At 54.7% G+C, this 12,841-nt stretch overlaps 1 protein-coding gene across 1 annotated transcript in view; it reads left to right on the forward strand.

The window, feature by feature from the left end:
* Nucleotides 1-12,841, forward strand: part of CACNA1E (calcium voltage-gated channel subunit alpha1 E) — a 93,588-nt gene that overhangs the window by 71,753 nt on the left and 8,994 nt on the right. The window contains exons 33-39 of the mRNA XM_041419978.1: nucleotides 982-1,065; nucleotides 1,148-1,273; nucleotides 1,452-1,517; nucleotides 3,670-3,761; nucleotides 3,901-4,066; nucleotides 4,274-4,401; nucleotides 11,280-11,376. Of these exons, the coding sequence (XP_041275912.1) occupies nucleotides 982-1,065; nucleotides 1,148-1,273; nucleotides 1,452-1,517; nucleotides 3,670-3,761; nucleotides 3,901-4,066; nucleotides 4,274-4,401; nucleotides 11,280-11,376 (759 nt within the window). The remainder of the gene's footprint in view (nucleotides 1-981; nucleotides 1,066-1,147; nucleotides 1,274-1,451; nucleotides 1,518-3,669; nucleotides 3,762-3,900; nucleotides 4,067-4,273; nucleotides 4,402-11,279; nucleotides 11,377-12,841) is intronic.

The raw sequence follows: 12,841 nt of genomic DNA on the forward strand, positions 1-12,841 counted from the left end.
GTTTCTAGCCACCCTCATTGCTCCCAGTAGCACCAGTCATGGTCACGTTTGGTCTTGTGCCCACTGCTGTGTGTTTGGAGTTTTCCACGAATGGGACAGGACTGCTAGGATACATTCCTTGGGTTTTATTGCAGCATCAGCTTCATTATGTGGTTGAGACAATAAAAAGATGTCAAAAGCTCACATCTTGCCAACAACAGCCAAAGATTTCTTTGTTACAGAGCATTTTAAAAACTTTATAGCCAACAGCACATTGCTAAAGCTTACAGACAGTTGTTCTGTCCAATCACTAAAAGCACACATACACCTGCTTCACACAATGCTTGCTTGTCTGCTCTCTATTAACAATACACAATACTTCATTATTAAGCTTAAAACTTTCTACTATCTTGCAAAGCATATTTTTCTGTAGTCTTAAGGTCTATCTCAGCCAAGCCTAAATCTCAAGCTATTGTTTCATGTCCTTGCTTGCTGTACTATTTTAACTTTTTCTACTTTCAGACTTTGCAGCTGCAGCTAGTTCTAATTCCTCTGTTCTTTCTCTTTCTAAGGCCTGCTTTTACAGCTTTCTGAAAATCTTCTTACCTTTACTGTTTCCCACACTGCTGCACAAATAGCAGGAGCTGAGACTTGTCCAGGTGTCTGTGAAGAGGAGGCCAAAGCAGCCTCTTGGCCGTGAGGGTCAATGTGGCAAGCTGTTGTAGCCTGACCTAGGCTGTGGCTACTTTTCCTGCTGCCATTTGCCAAGGTGGTCTGTTGGAGGCATGAATCATCTCCCAGGAAAAGCTGCTTGCTGCAGGCATGCTCAGGTCTGCCCCTGTCTCAGACACAGGACGAGGTTCCAGGCTGTGGCTGCATACAAATGGGCTGCGAGGTCTCCACCACGGGCCACGAGCAGCTTTGGCCTGTGGCCCAGCACCCTTCAGACCTGCCATCCCTGAGCTCAAATCCACGTTCCCTCTCTCCCTCTTTCTTTTGCAGAATTATTTCCGGGACACCTGGAACATCTTTGACTTCATCACGGTCATCGGCAGCATTACGGAGATCATCCTGACGGACACCAAGGTGAAGCAGGGGCTGGGAGCAGCGGGTTGTGGGGTGGTGGTGAGACCTCCCAGCTCCCTCTGACCCTCTCATCTCCTCCCAGCTGGTGAACACCAGCAGCTTCAACATGAGCTTCCTGAAGCTTTTCCGGGCTGCTCGGCTCATCAAGCTGCTCCGCCAGGGTTACACCATCCGCATCCTGCTCTGGACGTTTGTGCAGTCCTTCAAGGTCAGTCTCGTGTGCCCTGGCCTCTCCCCAGGCCACAGGGATGTGGTGCTGCTCCCAAATACGGGCTGTTCCCAAGGCCTTGTAGGAGAGATGGACCAGCACAGCTCACCTGTGTGTTCTGTACTCCTCTGGGGCTGGGCCTGTGATGGATGAGATGACTCATCTGCTTCTCTTGCAGGCACTCCCCTACGTCTGCCTGCTTATTGCCATGCTCTTCTTCATCTACGCCATCATTGGGATGCAGGTGAGACAGATGTGTCCGTGCGTCCCTGTGGCACAGACGGTGACACCAGTGTGTCCCCAGTATTGCACACAGGAGCCAGCCCTGTGCCTGCCTGTCATTGCTGCACCCAGTCGCAGTGCCAGGAGGGTGCTGGGGGTGGAACAGCTTCTCTGGGAGCTGCAGGGCACTGGGGAAACTGCCATGGCCTTGTTCAGTCAAGCTCCAGAACTTCCTTCCCAGCTGGTACCTTTGGAGATGTGGCCCTGGGGACTCAGCTGGGCGCCTGCCATCTCTTGTATTTGCGGGGTTCCCAGACAAAGGAAGGAAACTATGAATCTGACTCCATGTTCTTAGAAGGGTAATTTATTGTTTTGTGATACTATATTATATTAAAGAGTACTAAACTGTACTAAAGAAAACAGAAAGGATACAGACAGAAGGCTAAAAAGATAATAATGAAAACTCGTGACTCTCTCCAGAGTCCTGACACAGCTTGGCCCCAATTGGCCAAAGAGTGAAAACAACTCACATGAAACCAATGAAACAATCACCTGTTGGATAAACAATCTCCAACCACATCCCAAAGCAGCAAAACACAGGAGAAGCAAATGAGATAATATTGTTTTCCTTTTTCTCTGAGGCTTCTCAGCTTCCCAGGAGAGGAATCCTGGGCAAGGAGATTTTTCCAGAAAATATGACGGTGACAGCCATCCATCTTGTCCCTGTAGCTGTGCCGCTGTCGGTCTGTTTGGGTGCTCACATTTGGGGCCCTGCTGTGATCTCCCAGCTGCTGGGGGTCTGCAGAGCACGGGAAGGCATCAGCTTCACGGGCTCCAGCTGGTGAATAAGAGGCACGTGAGCCTTTGATTTAGTGCAATACAACACCAGCCCTCAGCCCCGCACGTGCCGCAGGGCTGGCTCGCCTCTGCTGTGACTAAATCCCACGCTGGAGATGTGACAAAGCATCCTCGACGGCGAGCACTGGGGATGTGCAGCTGCCCAATGAGCTGCCAAAGTACCCAGTGCCTGATTTTGGGGTGACAGAGGCCCCTGGCTTGTGCTGCTTGGCAGCTCTGCTGTTTAGGGTCTTCCAGTGGCTGATTTTTGCCACCCTGTCCTACTCACCTCGGCATTGGCTCCAGGTGTTCTCCTAAACAGCCGCCATCTGACTCAGCCCCCCTCCCTGCCGGGTGGTAGTATTAGATTTTATTTTTTTTTATTTTTTTTAACACCATTGTGAACAAATCCCCAAGCAGTAAAGTCTGTGGGCGTTATTTGAGCAAAATAGCTGGAGGCAGAAAATATTCTACAATTACACATTCCAAAAAACCTGTACAGGGAAAAAATACTCTGCAGTTAGTGTATTTTTAGGTTCAGGGAAAGGGGAATAAATATTTAACAGTAATAACAGCACATATTTCCAATTTGAGGCACTTTACGAACGTTCGGTATGTCTTACCACAGCCTTGGCTGAGGGTTGTTGTTAGAAGATTGCCCACAGTTTGATCTTTGCCGCCTCTCTTGGCCCTGGGGATGGCGGGGTCTGTCCCTCCCTCCCTGAGCCCTTCCCCACCCGGTTTGCAGAGCTGTTCCTGTCCCCAGCACCACAGACCATTTCCCCACCAAGGCAAAAGCTCCTGGGAGTGTCCAGGAGTGTGACCCAGCACCCACCCAGGACAGTGGGACTTTGTCCCTGCACCTTCAGCATAGTTGGAGTTGCTGGATGCCGTGTGGTGCTCAGATGGCATCGAGGGATGGATGTGGAATGGATGGACTCAGCTGATCCCAGGCCCTCCATGCTCCTGTTTCCATGGTAGCTCAGCCTCTCTCAGCCTTTGCCACCCACAGCAAATCCCTGCCAAGGAGAGGAGAGTCTCCTTCCCCGATGGCTGCCTGGCACCAGCTCCTTGGCACACTGGCTGTGCACCAGCCTGTGTTTGCTGGGGCACTTTCTGTGCAATCACAGATCAGAGAATGCTTTGGGTTGGAAGGGACTTTAAAGGCCACCTTGTCCAGCCCCAGGGCAGGGACATCTTCAGCTAGATCAGGTTGCTCAGAGCCCTGTCCAGCCCAACCTGGAATGTTCTCAAGGACGGGAATGCAAACGTGTGGCTGCTTCCCTGGCTAACGAGCTCTTGCCTGAAGAGCTGAGCCCTTTTTCTCCCTTCTGCAGGTTTTTGGCAATATCAAACTAGATGAGGAAAGCCACATTAACCGGCACAACAACTTCCGCAGCTTCCTGGGCTCCCTCATGCTCCTCTTCAGGTGAGCAGCCGTGGAAAACGTTCCTCTGCGTGCCAGAGATGTGTGTCATTTGGGCAGGGGGTGGTGAGGTTTCTCCTGGGGGCATCCTGGCTCTGTCCCATGCCACCTGGAGCCGCTGACAGGGCTGTGTTGGGAACAGGAGTGCCACTGGAGAGGCGTGGCAGGAGATCATGCTGTCCTGCCTGGAGGGCAAAGGCTGCGAGCCGGACACCACGGCGACGTCCGGGCAGAACGAGAACGAGCGCTGCGGCACTGACCTAGCCTATGTTTACTTCGTGTCCTTCATCTTCTTCTGCTCCTTCCTGGTGAGTTGCCTCCTCTGAGGGCTCTGGGGATCCCCCTTGTCAGCACCCCAGACATCAGGTCGTCTTCATCACCTTCCCACAATAACTCTTTCTTCTCTTCCCTTCTCTGCTCCCTCTCCCCCACTTTTCCCCCACTCTCTCCCTTCCCTTCTCTGCTTCCTCTCCCCTCACCTTCCTTTCTCTCTGCCTTTTCCCCCCTTGATTTAGATGCTCAACCTGTTTGTGGCAGTCATCATGGACAACTTTGAGTACCTGACACGGGATTCCTCCATCCTGGGCCCTCACCATCTGGATGAGTTTGTCCGGATTTGGGCAGAGTATGACCGAGCAGCGTGGTATGTAGCCAGCTCCTTCTCTTCCAAGCAACCTCTCAGAGCTGGTTTTAAACCAGGGTCTCTGTGTTCTCCTACTGGAAGCAAGTTCTCAGTGATGTCTGGACAGTCAGGGACGTGCTGCTGTCACCTGTGGTCATTACAAGGGCAGCAGCTGGTTCTTGTACTGGTTGGTGGCACAGGCGTCTTGGGTGATGTTCAGTTTGCCATGGGGTGTTCATCCTGAGTGCTGGACATTCCTGCTCTCCCTCTCCTCCCTGCCCAGCAGGCAGATCCCTCTCAGCCTCCTTTCCTGTCCCCATGCACCAACTGGGAGCCTTTGCCCTGAGACTGGCTCCATCCCTTGTTCCCCAGCACCCACAGCCCCTGATAAGAGCAGGGCTGAGCAGGGCTTGTTCCCACCGTGGGGATCTGCTGGGTTCCTGCCAAACCACCTGCACAGGACCTTGTCTGGGGCATGTTTGGGGAGCTGTGTTCTCTGCTGGCCAGCCCACTCACCCCTCTGGAGGTGGGAGTGCTTTGGCTGCTGCACTCCTGCCCTTGCTGATGAGGACCTTGGAGAACAGGGCTCCTGTTTGGATGCACCAGCCTGTTCCCAGCAGTGGAATGGGCTCACAGGGCTCACACACACCCTGGGTGGCCAGATTTTGGCTCTGCTCCTCCTGCTGCTGCTGCAGAGGCCTTGCTCTCCACTGCGCCTCCTCATCGGATGGTCCCAAGCATCCCTATAGTGATGGGAGACCTTTGGAAACTCTGGGAACCTGTTTGCCCTTCACTCAGCCCCACCAGGGTGCCTCGTGTGGCCCCTCCCAGAGCCCAGGGACTCCTTGGGGCTGTGTTCACCACTGCCAGGGAGCCTGTGCCATCTTAACTCTCGACCTTGGCACCCCCACACAGTCCTTTTGGAGACTCTTTGCCTCCATGTCCTGCCCTCAGGAGAACAGCCCCAGCCAAGGTATTTTTTTATGCCCAATATCAGCTCCAGCCAGAGAAAGGAGAGGAGGTGCAGCAGTGAAACACCCAGCTGCTAGCTGTGGGTTGGTTCTTGGGAAGGGTTTCTTCACACCAGGCACTTGATGGTGGCCGGTGGCCAGTTTATGATGGCCCATGATGGTGGCCTCGGTGTCCACGGTGAAACAAGCCTGAGCTCCTGTCCATGCCCTGTGCCCCTCTGATTCCTGAGCAAGCCATGCTTGTAGCCAGTGGTTAGGGGACACAGGAGACAGTGGTGGCAGCCCTGGCCCCGGTGCCGGGGCAGGAATGGGTGAGTACATCCCAACAGCTCCCAGTGCATCCTGACAGCAGCACACGGAGCTCTCCTGGGGGGAACATCCAGCACTGGGGGGAGCAGGGATGGGTTTTGTCCACATGGTTGGGGTCTGGTTGGTTCTTCATCTGTGGCCAGCAATGGAGAGGGGATGGGAGAGGAGCAAGGAGACAGAAACCAGAGGCAAAGGCGCCGGGTAGGACGGTGACGCCGCTCTTTGCCTCCCTGCGTGGTTTCCCTCCCAGCTTGTCCAAGGATGCCCAGGAGGCTGCAGCAGCTGCACCTCAGCACTTCCACCCCACGCTTCCCCAAGGGCTCTGGGCTGGAGCAGAGTGGGGAGCTCAGCATCCTGCACCCCCTCCTGCCAGCTCTTTGCCTCGGCTGCTTCCTCGTTCCCGTGGTGCCGGAGGATACGGCCGTATCCTGGGATGGCTGCACCGGCTCTGGGCAGATGTGCTTCCGTGGGAGGAAAGGGGGGTGTGTGTTTGGGGAGGTTTGCTTCTAATAATGTGCACCCTTGGCAGAGCTGGGCTGGTGGTCAGGGCACAGGACTGGGCTGGAGAGCACCAGGTGCCACAGCCACCAGCTGGTCACATTATCCCTCCCTGTCTCAGGTTCCCCAGATCTTGGAGGCACGAGTGGCTCAGCTGCCAATCTCACTGGGACCTCGTGGGTCTCAGAGGGTTGGCTGTGTGAGGACAGGGGCTCTGGTGATGTGATGGGGCACAACTCCATGGGTTAGAACTCCACCAAGCTGCAGGCTCACCCTGTGTAAAATCCCAGCCCTCTCCCACCAGGCGCAGGGGTCAGGGGCACGATGAGGAAGGGTCATGGGATGGTGTCCACCACCAAAGCTGTCCTTCTCCAGGGTGAAGATGGGACAGTGTGAGGAGATATGAGCCAGCTCTCATGGTGGAAAAGGCAGTAGCTGATGCTCAGGCTTTTTCTCCTCTCTGGATCTGACAGAGCCAGAAGGAGAAGAGCTGTGCTCTGCTGGGGCTCTTGCCCCACAGATGGCCCCAGCATCCCCCCGTTAAGCTCTCCATCCTCCCCTCCACCCTCTCAGTGTCCTATTAACCCACCTGTGCTTCCTTTGCAGCGGCAGGATCTCGTATAAGGATATGTACAAATTAGTACGGGTGATCTCGCCTCCTCTGGGCCTAGGAGAGAACTGCCCCTACAGGGTGGCGTGCAAGGTTTGCCTCCCAGTCCTCCGCCACAACCTGGCCACGGGACACACCATCCACCCCTCCTTCCCCGCTCCACTGCCACCGCGCCTCCCCAGGGAACCCTGACGTTGCTTTCCTTCGAGTTTAAAGAGGTCCACTGCCTCCCAGAGCCAGCAGCTGTTCCCCTCCAGGGGAGGCATCAGTGGGGCAAGGGGGCTCAGAGCCTCCCGGGGTGGGTTGTGACAAATTGTGCCCCCCAGCAAGCCCCCCGCCCCCGTTCCACCGGTGCAGAGAGCCCCGAGGGGCGCCAGGCCAAATGCCACTGTCCCTGCTCGACTTCTCAAAGCACCTCACGGGGACAGCGAGGTTTTTGGGAGGGTTTGCTCTTCAGGAGGGAAGGAGGGAGCAAAGGCTGGAGGATGTTGGGGACTTTGCTGTTGTTTTGGACAGTGAGGGCTGGGGGAGGACGAGGAGGCCAGGGTGACCCCTGTCCCTGGGGGATGCTGTGCTGTACCCAACAGCCCTGTCCTCAAGTGGGGCACTTTGCAGGACAAACAATCACGTCTCTGAGGAGCAGGACTCCTGCTAGTCTTGCACATAGCGTACTGGATCTGCCTGGGAGATGGTGACACCAGGACACACCTCTGGAGCTTGGCAGCTCCTCTCCCTTGAGCTCAGCTGCTGGCTGCTGGCTGTGAGTCCAGGGCAGCGATTTGGTCTCCTTGTGTCTCTCTGACTTGAAGGGGTTTTTTAAAAATTTTATTTTGGGGGTGATACTTGAGCAAAATCCCGCATCTGCTGCATTCTCTGAAGTGCCATGACACCTTTGTCTGTGCCTATGGCATGAAAGGATGAATCACAGAGCTTGCTCTTCCTTCTGCTTCCCTCACGGCTTCTGAGATGCACAAGGGAACTCAGACAACCCCAGCCCTTGCTCTTGCCTCTGCAGGGGAGGAGGGCTCCTTGCTGCAGTGTGGTGTAGTCACCACATCCTTCTGGAAACATCAGAAAGGCTTTCCTTCCAGATGCCACCCCTAGAACAGCCTCCACAGCTGGACGTGGGGACGGTTTTGCCAGAGGCAAAGCAGCACAAAGAAGACCAGGCCCAGATGATTGGTCACCTCACTTAGGAAGATGGATTTAGGAACAGAGGATTTATTGCAAGAATCTCAGATGGGGTCATCTGTTCCAGGAAAGGCTTCTTGGAGTCTTTCCACTCTTCTCTGCTGCTGCATCCCTGGCAGAAGACGGCAGCGTGGCTGAGGACACTTGCTCAGGTCCCTGCAGGCAGAAGACACCTTTGGAGGAGCGCTGAGCCCTTCTCAACAGGGCTCCACTGTCAGATGCTGCTCTCCCAAGCTGGATCACCTGGGGCTCAGAGGGATACCTGCAATGCTTCCTTGGAAGTGGGAGTCTCAGAGCAATCGGATTTCTGCTGACTGTGGATGAGCAGAGCAGTGAAGGCAGATAAACTCAGGGAGAGGAAGAAGCAAAGAGTACTGAGAACAGCTTCTGTTGTCATGTGGGGGAGACATCCCCATCTCTACCTTGTGTTACCTCAATCTCCTCCTCCCTGTGCAGGAGATATTTCAAGAACGGGAGATTTTCAGGAGTTCCTATTGCCCTGGAACAATTCCCAAAAGATGAAAAAAAAAAAAATCCACGTGGTTGTTGCATCTTGCTAGATCCCAAAATGCCAAGTCAGCTTGCAGCCACCTTTCAGTTCAGCGAGCCTGCCCTGCCTGCCAGGTGAATGCTCCACAGAAATTATCCCTGTGGACTTCACCTCTTCCTGAATCTACTCTCACGGCGCTCCTGCTGCTCCCTTCCTAATGGCTGTGTGGCACAACACGTATTTCCTAACCACAGGAGGACAGATGTCCTGTCTTCCACATTTCCTCCCCTGCCACTCACAGGCTTCTCTCAGGGCCAAGCCATTAATGCCTGGTGGTTTTACGGGGTTTAATCCCTGGTGGCCGCCTTGTGCTTGTAGCCGTGGGTCACATCTCTGTCCAGACACGGATAGATGGGTCAGATCCCCCATCCTGGGTGTGCCGGTGCTTGGACCAGCTCTTGGGAGTCATCTTGATGCCTCAGGTTTAGCTTTTCTGTTTTTCAGGTTCTGTGCTGCTTCAGTGTGTGGGTCTGGGCTTCATATCAGGGGATGGTGAGCTCTCTGCACAGAGCAGGGAGACAAAAAAATTCCTTCTCTAGCTGGGCACCAAGGGCAAATGATCCAAATCTCAGCCCAAGAGCACAAACAACGTGGGCTGGAGAGAGAAAAACAAGTAGGATGGGACTGCATGGGCTAAAGCTGGAACTGGACAATGAACTCCAATATGCAAATGGAGCAGAACTTATAAAAGTGTGAGACCCCGTGACCAGCTGTCCATTTTTTGTGACCATTTTGGCTCATCTTGGGTGCAGCCCTGACTGGGCTCTTGTGCTGCCCAAGGTGGATCCATTGAGGCCTTCTAACAAATCCCTACTTTATTCTTTAGCTCTGTCTGGTCTCTGTTCCAGATCAGCCTTCACAAGGCATCAATCCTGCTCAGATGGATGTCATTCCATGTGCCTGCCTGTGTTTCACTCCGTGGGGAAGTGATGTCTGGGCACAGCTGTGCTGCTCAGAAACCTTCAAGATCTCTGCTCTGAGGAGCAGCAAAGTGTGCAATTCTCATGGGATCCCTCTTGGTCACTGAGGCAAACTCTTCCTTTCATGGACTCCATTCCTCCTTCGTCGTGTGGAGAATCTCAGTCTGAAAGGCAGTGCCTGTTTTAAGCTGGGTTCCCCAAAATTCCCCCTGCCAGGAAGGATGGCTGGAAGATCACTCTCTTCTTTCCTTTTTTGCACTGAATTAATGCATGAAAATTTTAGTCATCTCACCCTGAGCTGGTGCTCATCCAACCCTGCCAAGGTGCTGCTTGTGGACTCCTGGATATTTCCTCTTGATCATCCTGCTCATCATTCTCCAGAGTTCTTATCAACCATCTTTTGGGTGTGACTGGCCCAGCCCCTTCTGTGCTGTGCCCCAAACAGCTCCTGTCACCAGTTCTGTTCACACCTGAAATGTCAGGACTTATCTTGGTAGGAGCCTTTTTGACCAGGGGGCTGCTTCCAAACCCTGAAAAGAGATCTCATCTCCCCTTTCCACACTGCTCTCAGCACTTTCTAGGGAAGAAGCCAAGATCCCGTGGGCATGCTTAATTTTTTGGCAGTGCCCTCTCTCACAGGGCACCCCAGCTGAGATGGGCTCCTGTCCAGCATTGAGGGTCGATGCCTTCGGTGTCACAAGGTTGCCCCAGGCCATCAACCATTCTGAGCCTTGCAGTGGCAGGCTGGGGTCCTGGCATGAGGGCAAGAAGAGGTGAGCAAGCCCAGGATCCTTGGGAGATGTGGATGTGCAGAGAGAGGGAGGCACAGCCCAGCTACCCCAGCCTGGCAGCCTGGGGTGGCTCATTTTTGGTGGCATTCCTTGCTCAGCAATCCCAGGCAGGTCCTTATGGAGCAGAGGAGTGCAAGGCAGGGAGTGGGGGGGTCCTGCCCTAACTGCTCCCGTGGGAAACCCAAACAAACCCCAATGTTGGAAGGCCCAAACAGCTGCCTCTGCTGAGACTCTTTAAACTCCAACCTGGTGGAACTTGCAGCCGCATGTGGGAGAGAGCCAGGGCGGGAGCATGGCATGCCCAACTTTTCCTCCCGTTTTTTTTTTTTTTTCCAGCCGATTCAGCATGCCTTTTTTGCACTGGTGCATGGTGGGAAAGTGGTCCATCCGCAGAGCCAGACGGAAGCAACTGGGCATCTTCCTTTGACAAGTGACCCTGGCCCACTGCCTTCTATGCAAGATGCTGCCTCCCAATTGCATAGACCCCACCAGCTGGGGATACACAGCCTTTGGCTATGGGTTAGGTGGCCATGCCAAGCAATACCAGGCACCCCCCGGGAGGGAAGACGCTCCGGAGGCCACAGAGCACCGTGGTGCAAACCACCCTTGTATCAAATAACCCATGGCTCGAGTGCCGTGTATCTGATTTATACCACTCGCACACAGCCCTGGAACCTGTGGGACGAGGTGGGGGCTGCTGGAGGGCTTTAGGAGAGGGGTTGAGAGCAGAGGAGTCGTCCCAGGCTGGTAGTGAGACAGGCTTGAGGCCAGCAGCAGAGAGGAGAGGGGTGAGTCGCTTTCTGCCAGCATTCCTGGGTCTGTGTGAGCAGTGCTATAAATCCACATCAGGACAGTCTCTCATGTATGATTTGCCTTGATTAACGGGTTTCCTGTTCTTTTCCTGTTTGTCCGTTTGTTTTTTTTTTTGTTTTGTTTTGTTTTGTTTTTTTCTACCCTGTTTTTTCCTGTACTATTTTCCGTTCGTACGTTTTTTTCCGCTCTCTGGGAATGCCTCCTCTCTCTGCATCTCCCTCCCTCCCCTTCCCCCTCCATGAGCAGTGGCCGAATCCATTACACTGAGATGTATGAAATGCTGACTCTTATGTCACCACCGCTAGGCCTCGGCAAGAGATGTCCTTCCAAAGTGGCCTATAAGGTAGATCAACCCTTCCTTCTCTGGGGGTTAGAGCCCAGCAGGAGCCGGGGCACCTGCGGGAGGTGGGAAGCTGGGGAGTTGTTGGGGTGTCCAACGTGTGTTTGGCTCACTCCTGGGGAGCCCGGGGTGCCCACAAGAGCCCTGGCCACGCTGGCTGGTCCCCACGCACGTGACGCTGCCGTGCTCGCCCGCAGCTCCGAGGGGAAAAGGAGGGGCAGGGTCAGCAGGAGTGTGGAAGTGGGAGGGCTGCAGGAGGTGAGGTGAGGAACAGCCCTGTAGCGCAGTTAGGAGAGCGAGATGTCCTCGGGAGTTCGTGCCCAGGGGCTTGGAACCATCCTCATCCCATCTGGTGCAGAAGCCCATGGAGATGGGAAGCAGGTGGGCAGTGGGGACAAATCCCAAATCCCACAGGAGCAGGCCTGCTGTGCGTGAGGAGCCAGGACCATCAGTAGGGGCTATCCAAGCACTTTCCCTTGCTTGAGCAAGGCAATGCCAGGGGCCTTCCAAAGGCAGCTCTGAGTTGTCCCACCTGGAATGGTGGCTGTCAGTCAGGTTCCAGCTGCATAGGCACAGATCAGGAGCATGGGAAGCCATGGAAGAGGTGCAGTGGGAGCTGTGTGGCTTTCTGAGGGCAGCAGCTGCCAGGACAAGGCCCAGAGCTACAGGAGAATCTGTTGTTGAGGAGGAAATTAAGGTTTTTCTCAGCCTTTTAGCAGGGATGGCACAAAGGGATTCCTGCACACTCACAAAGATGCTTCCACTCTCTCAGGCTCTCGTGTGTTTGTTCACACAAGCATACATCCACCATCACACTTTTCCAGGGGAAAAAGGGAGGCTTGAAGGCAGGAAAGGGACGTGAGAAGCTGGGTGAAAAGGAATGGGCAGGGAAGGGCTGACCCAAGGTATTCACAAAGCAAAATATACTCTCTGGAAAGTGGATCTGGTCACTTCGGTTTGCACCCCGCCTTGCCAGGGTGGGGAAGGAGCATGGCGTGTCTAACCTGCCTTGGTTGCCCTTTTCTCTTTCCTTCTGCACTTTTTCCACCCTCCCCTTCCCTTCCTTTCCCTTCCCTACCCATGGATAATTTGGACCCCCTGCATGTGCTGGCAAACTTCATCTCTGAAAGACGCAAAAAGGGAGTGCCAGGATGTAGCATGCTAGAGGAATCCAGCCGATCTGAAGTCCCTGAAGGTTAGGGACCCTCCTCTCCCCTGCCCCAGCTGGGAAGGGTTGAGAGCTGGAAAGCCAAACCACCCGGGAACGGAAACCTGAGCCCATCTCCCCTCCCGCACATCCCACATGCCCGCATCCCTGACGGATCGGGTGTGTCTTCCCAGAAGTGCCAGGGGCTGCTGTGGCAGCCCCGGTGCCGTGGGGAGGGGGGCTCAGGGGCCGTTCCTGGGGCGCAGGAGGAGCCCTGGAAGGCAGTGAGCCGGTGTCCTGGGGTGGAAGGAGCCGGGGAGG

Source organism: Onychostruthus taczanowskii, unplaced genomic scaffold (assembly GCF_017590055.1).
Source record: "Onychostruthus taczanowskii isolate IOZ18803 unplaced genomic scaffold, ASM1759005v1 scaffold63, whole genome shotgun sequence".
Classification (NCBI taxonomy): domain Eukaryota; kingdom Metazoa; phylum Chordata; class Aves; order Passeriformes; family Passeridae; genus Onychostruthus; species Onychostruthus taczanowskii.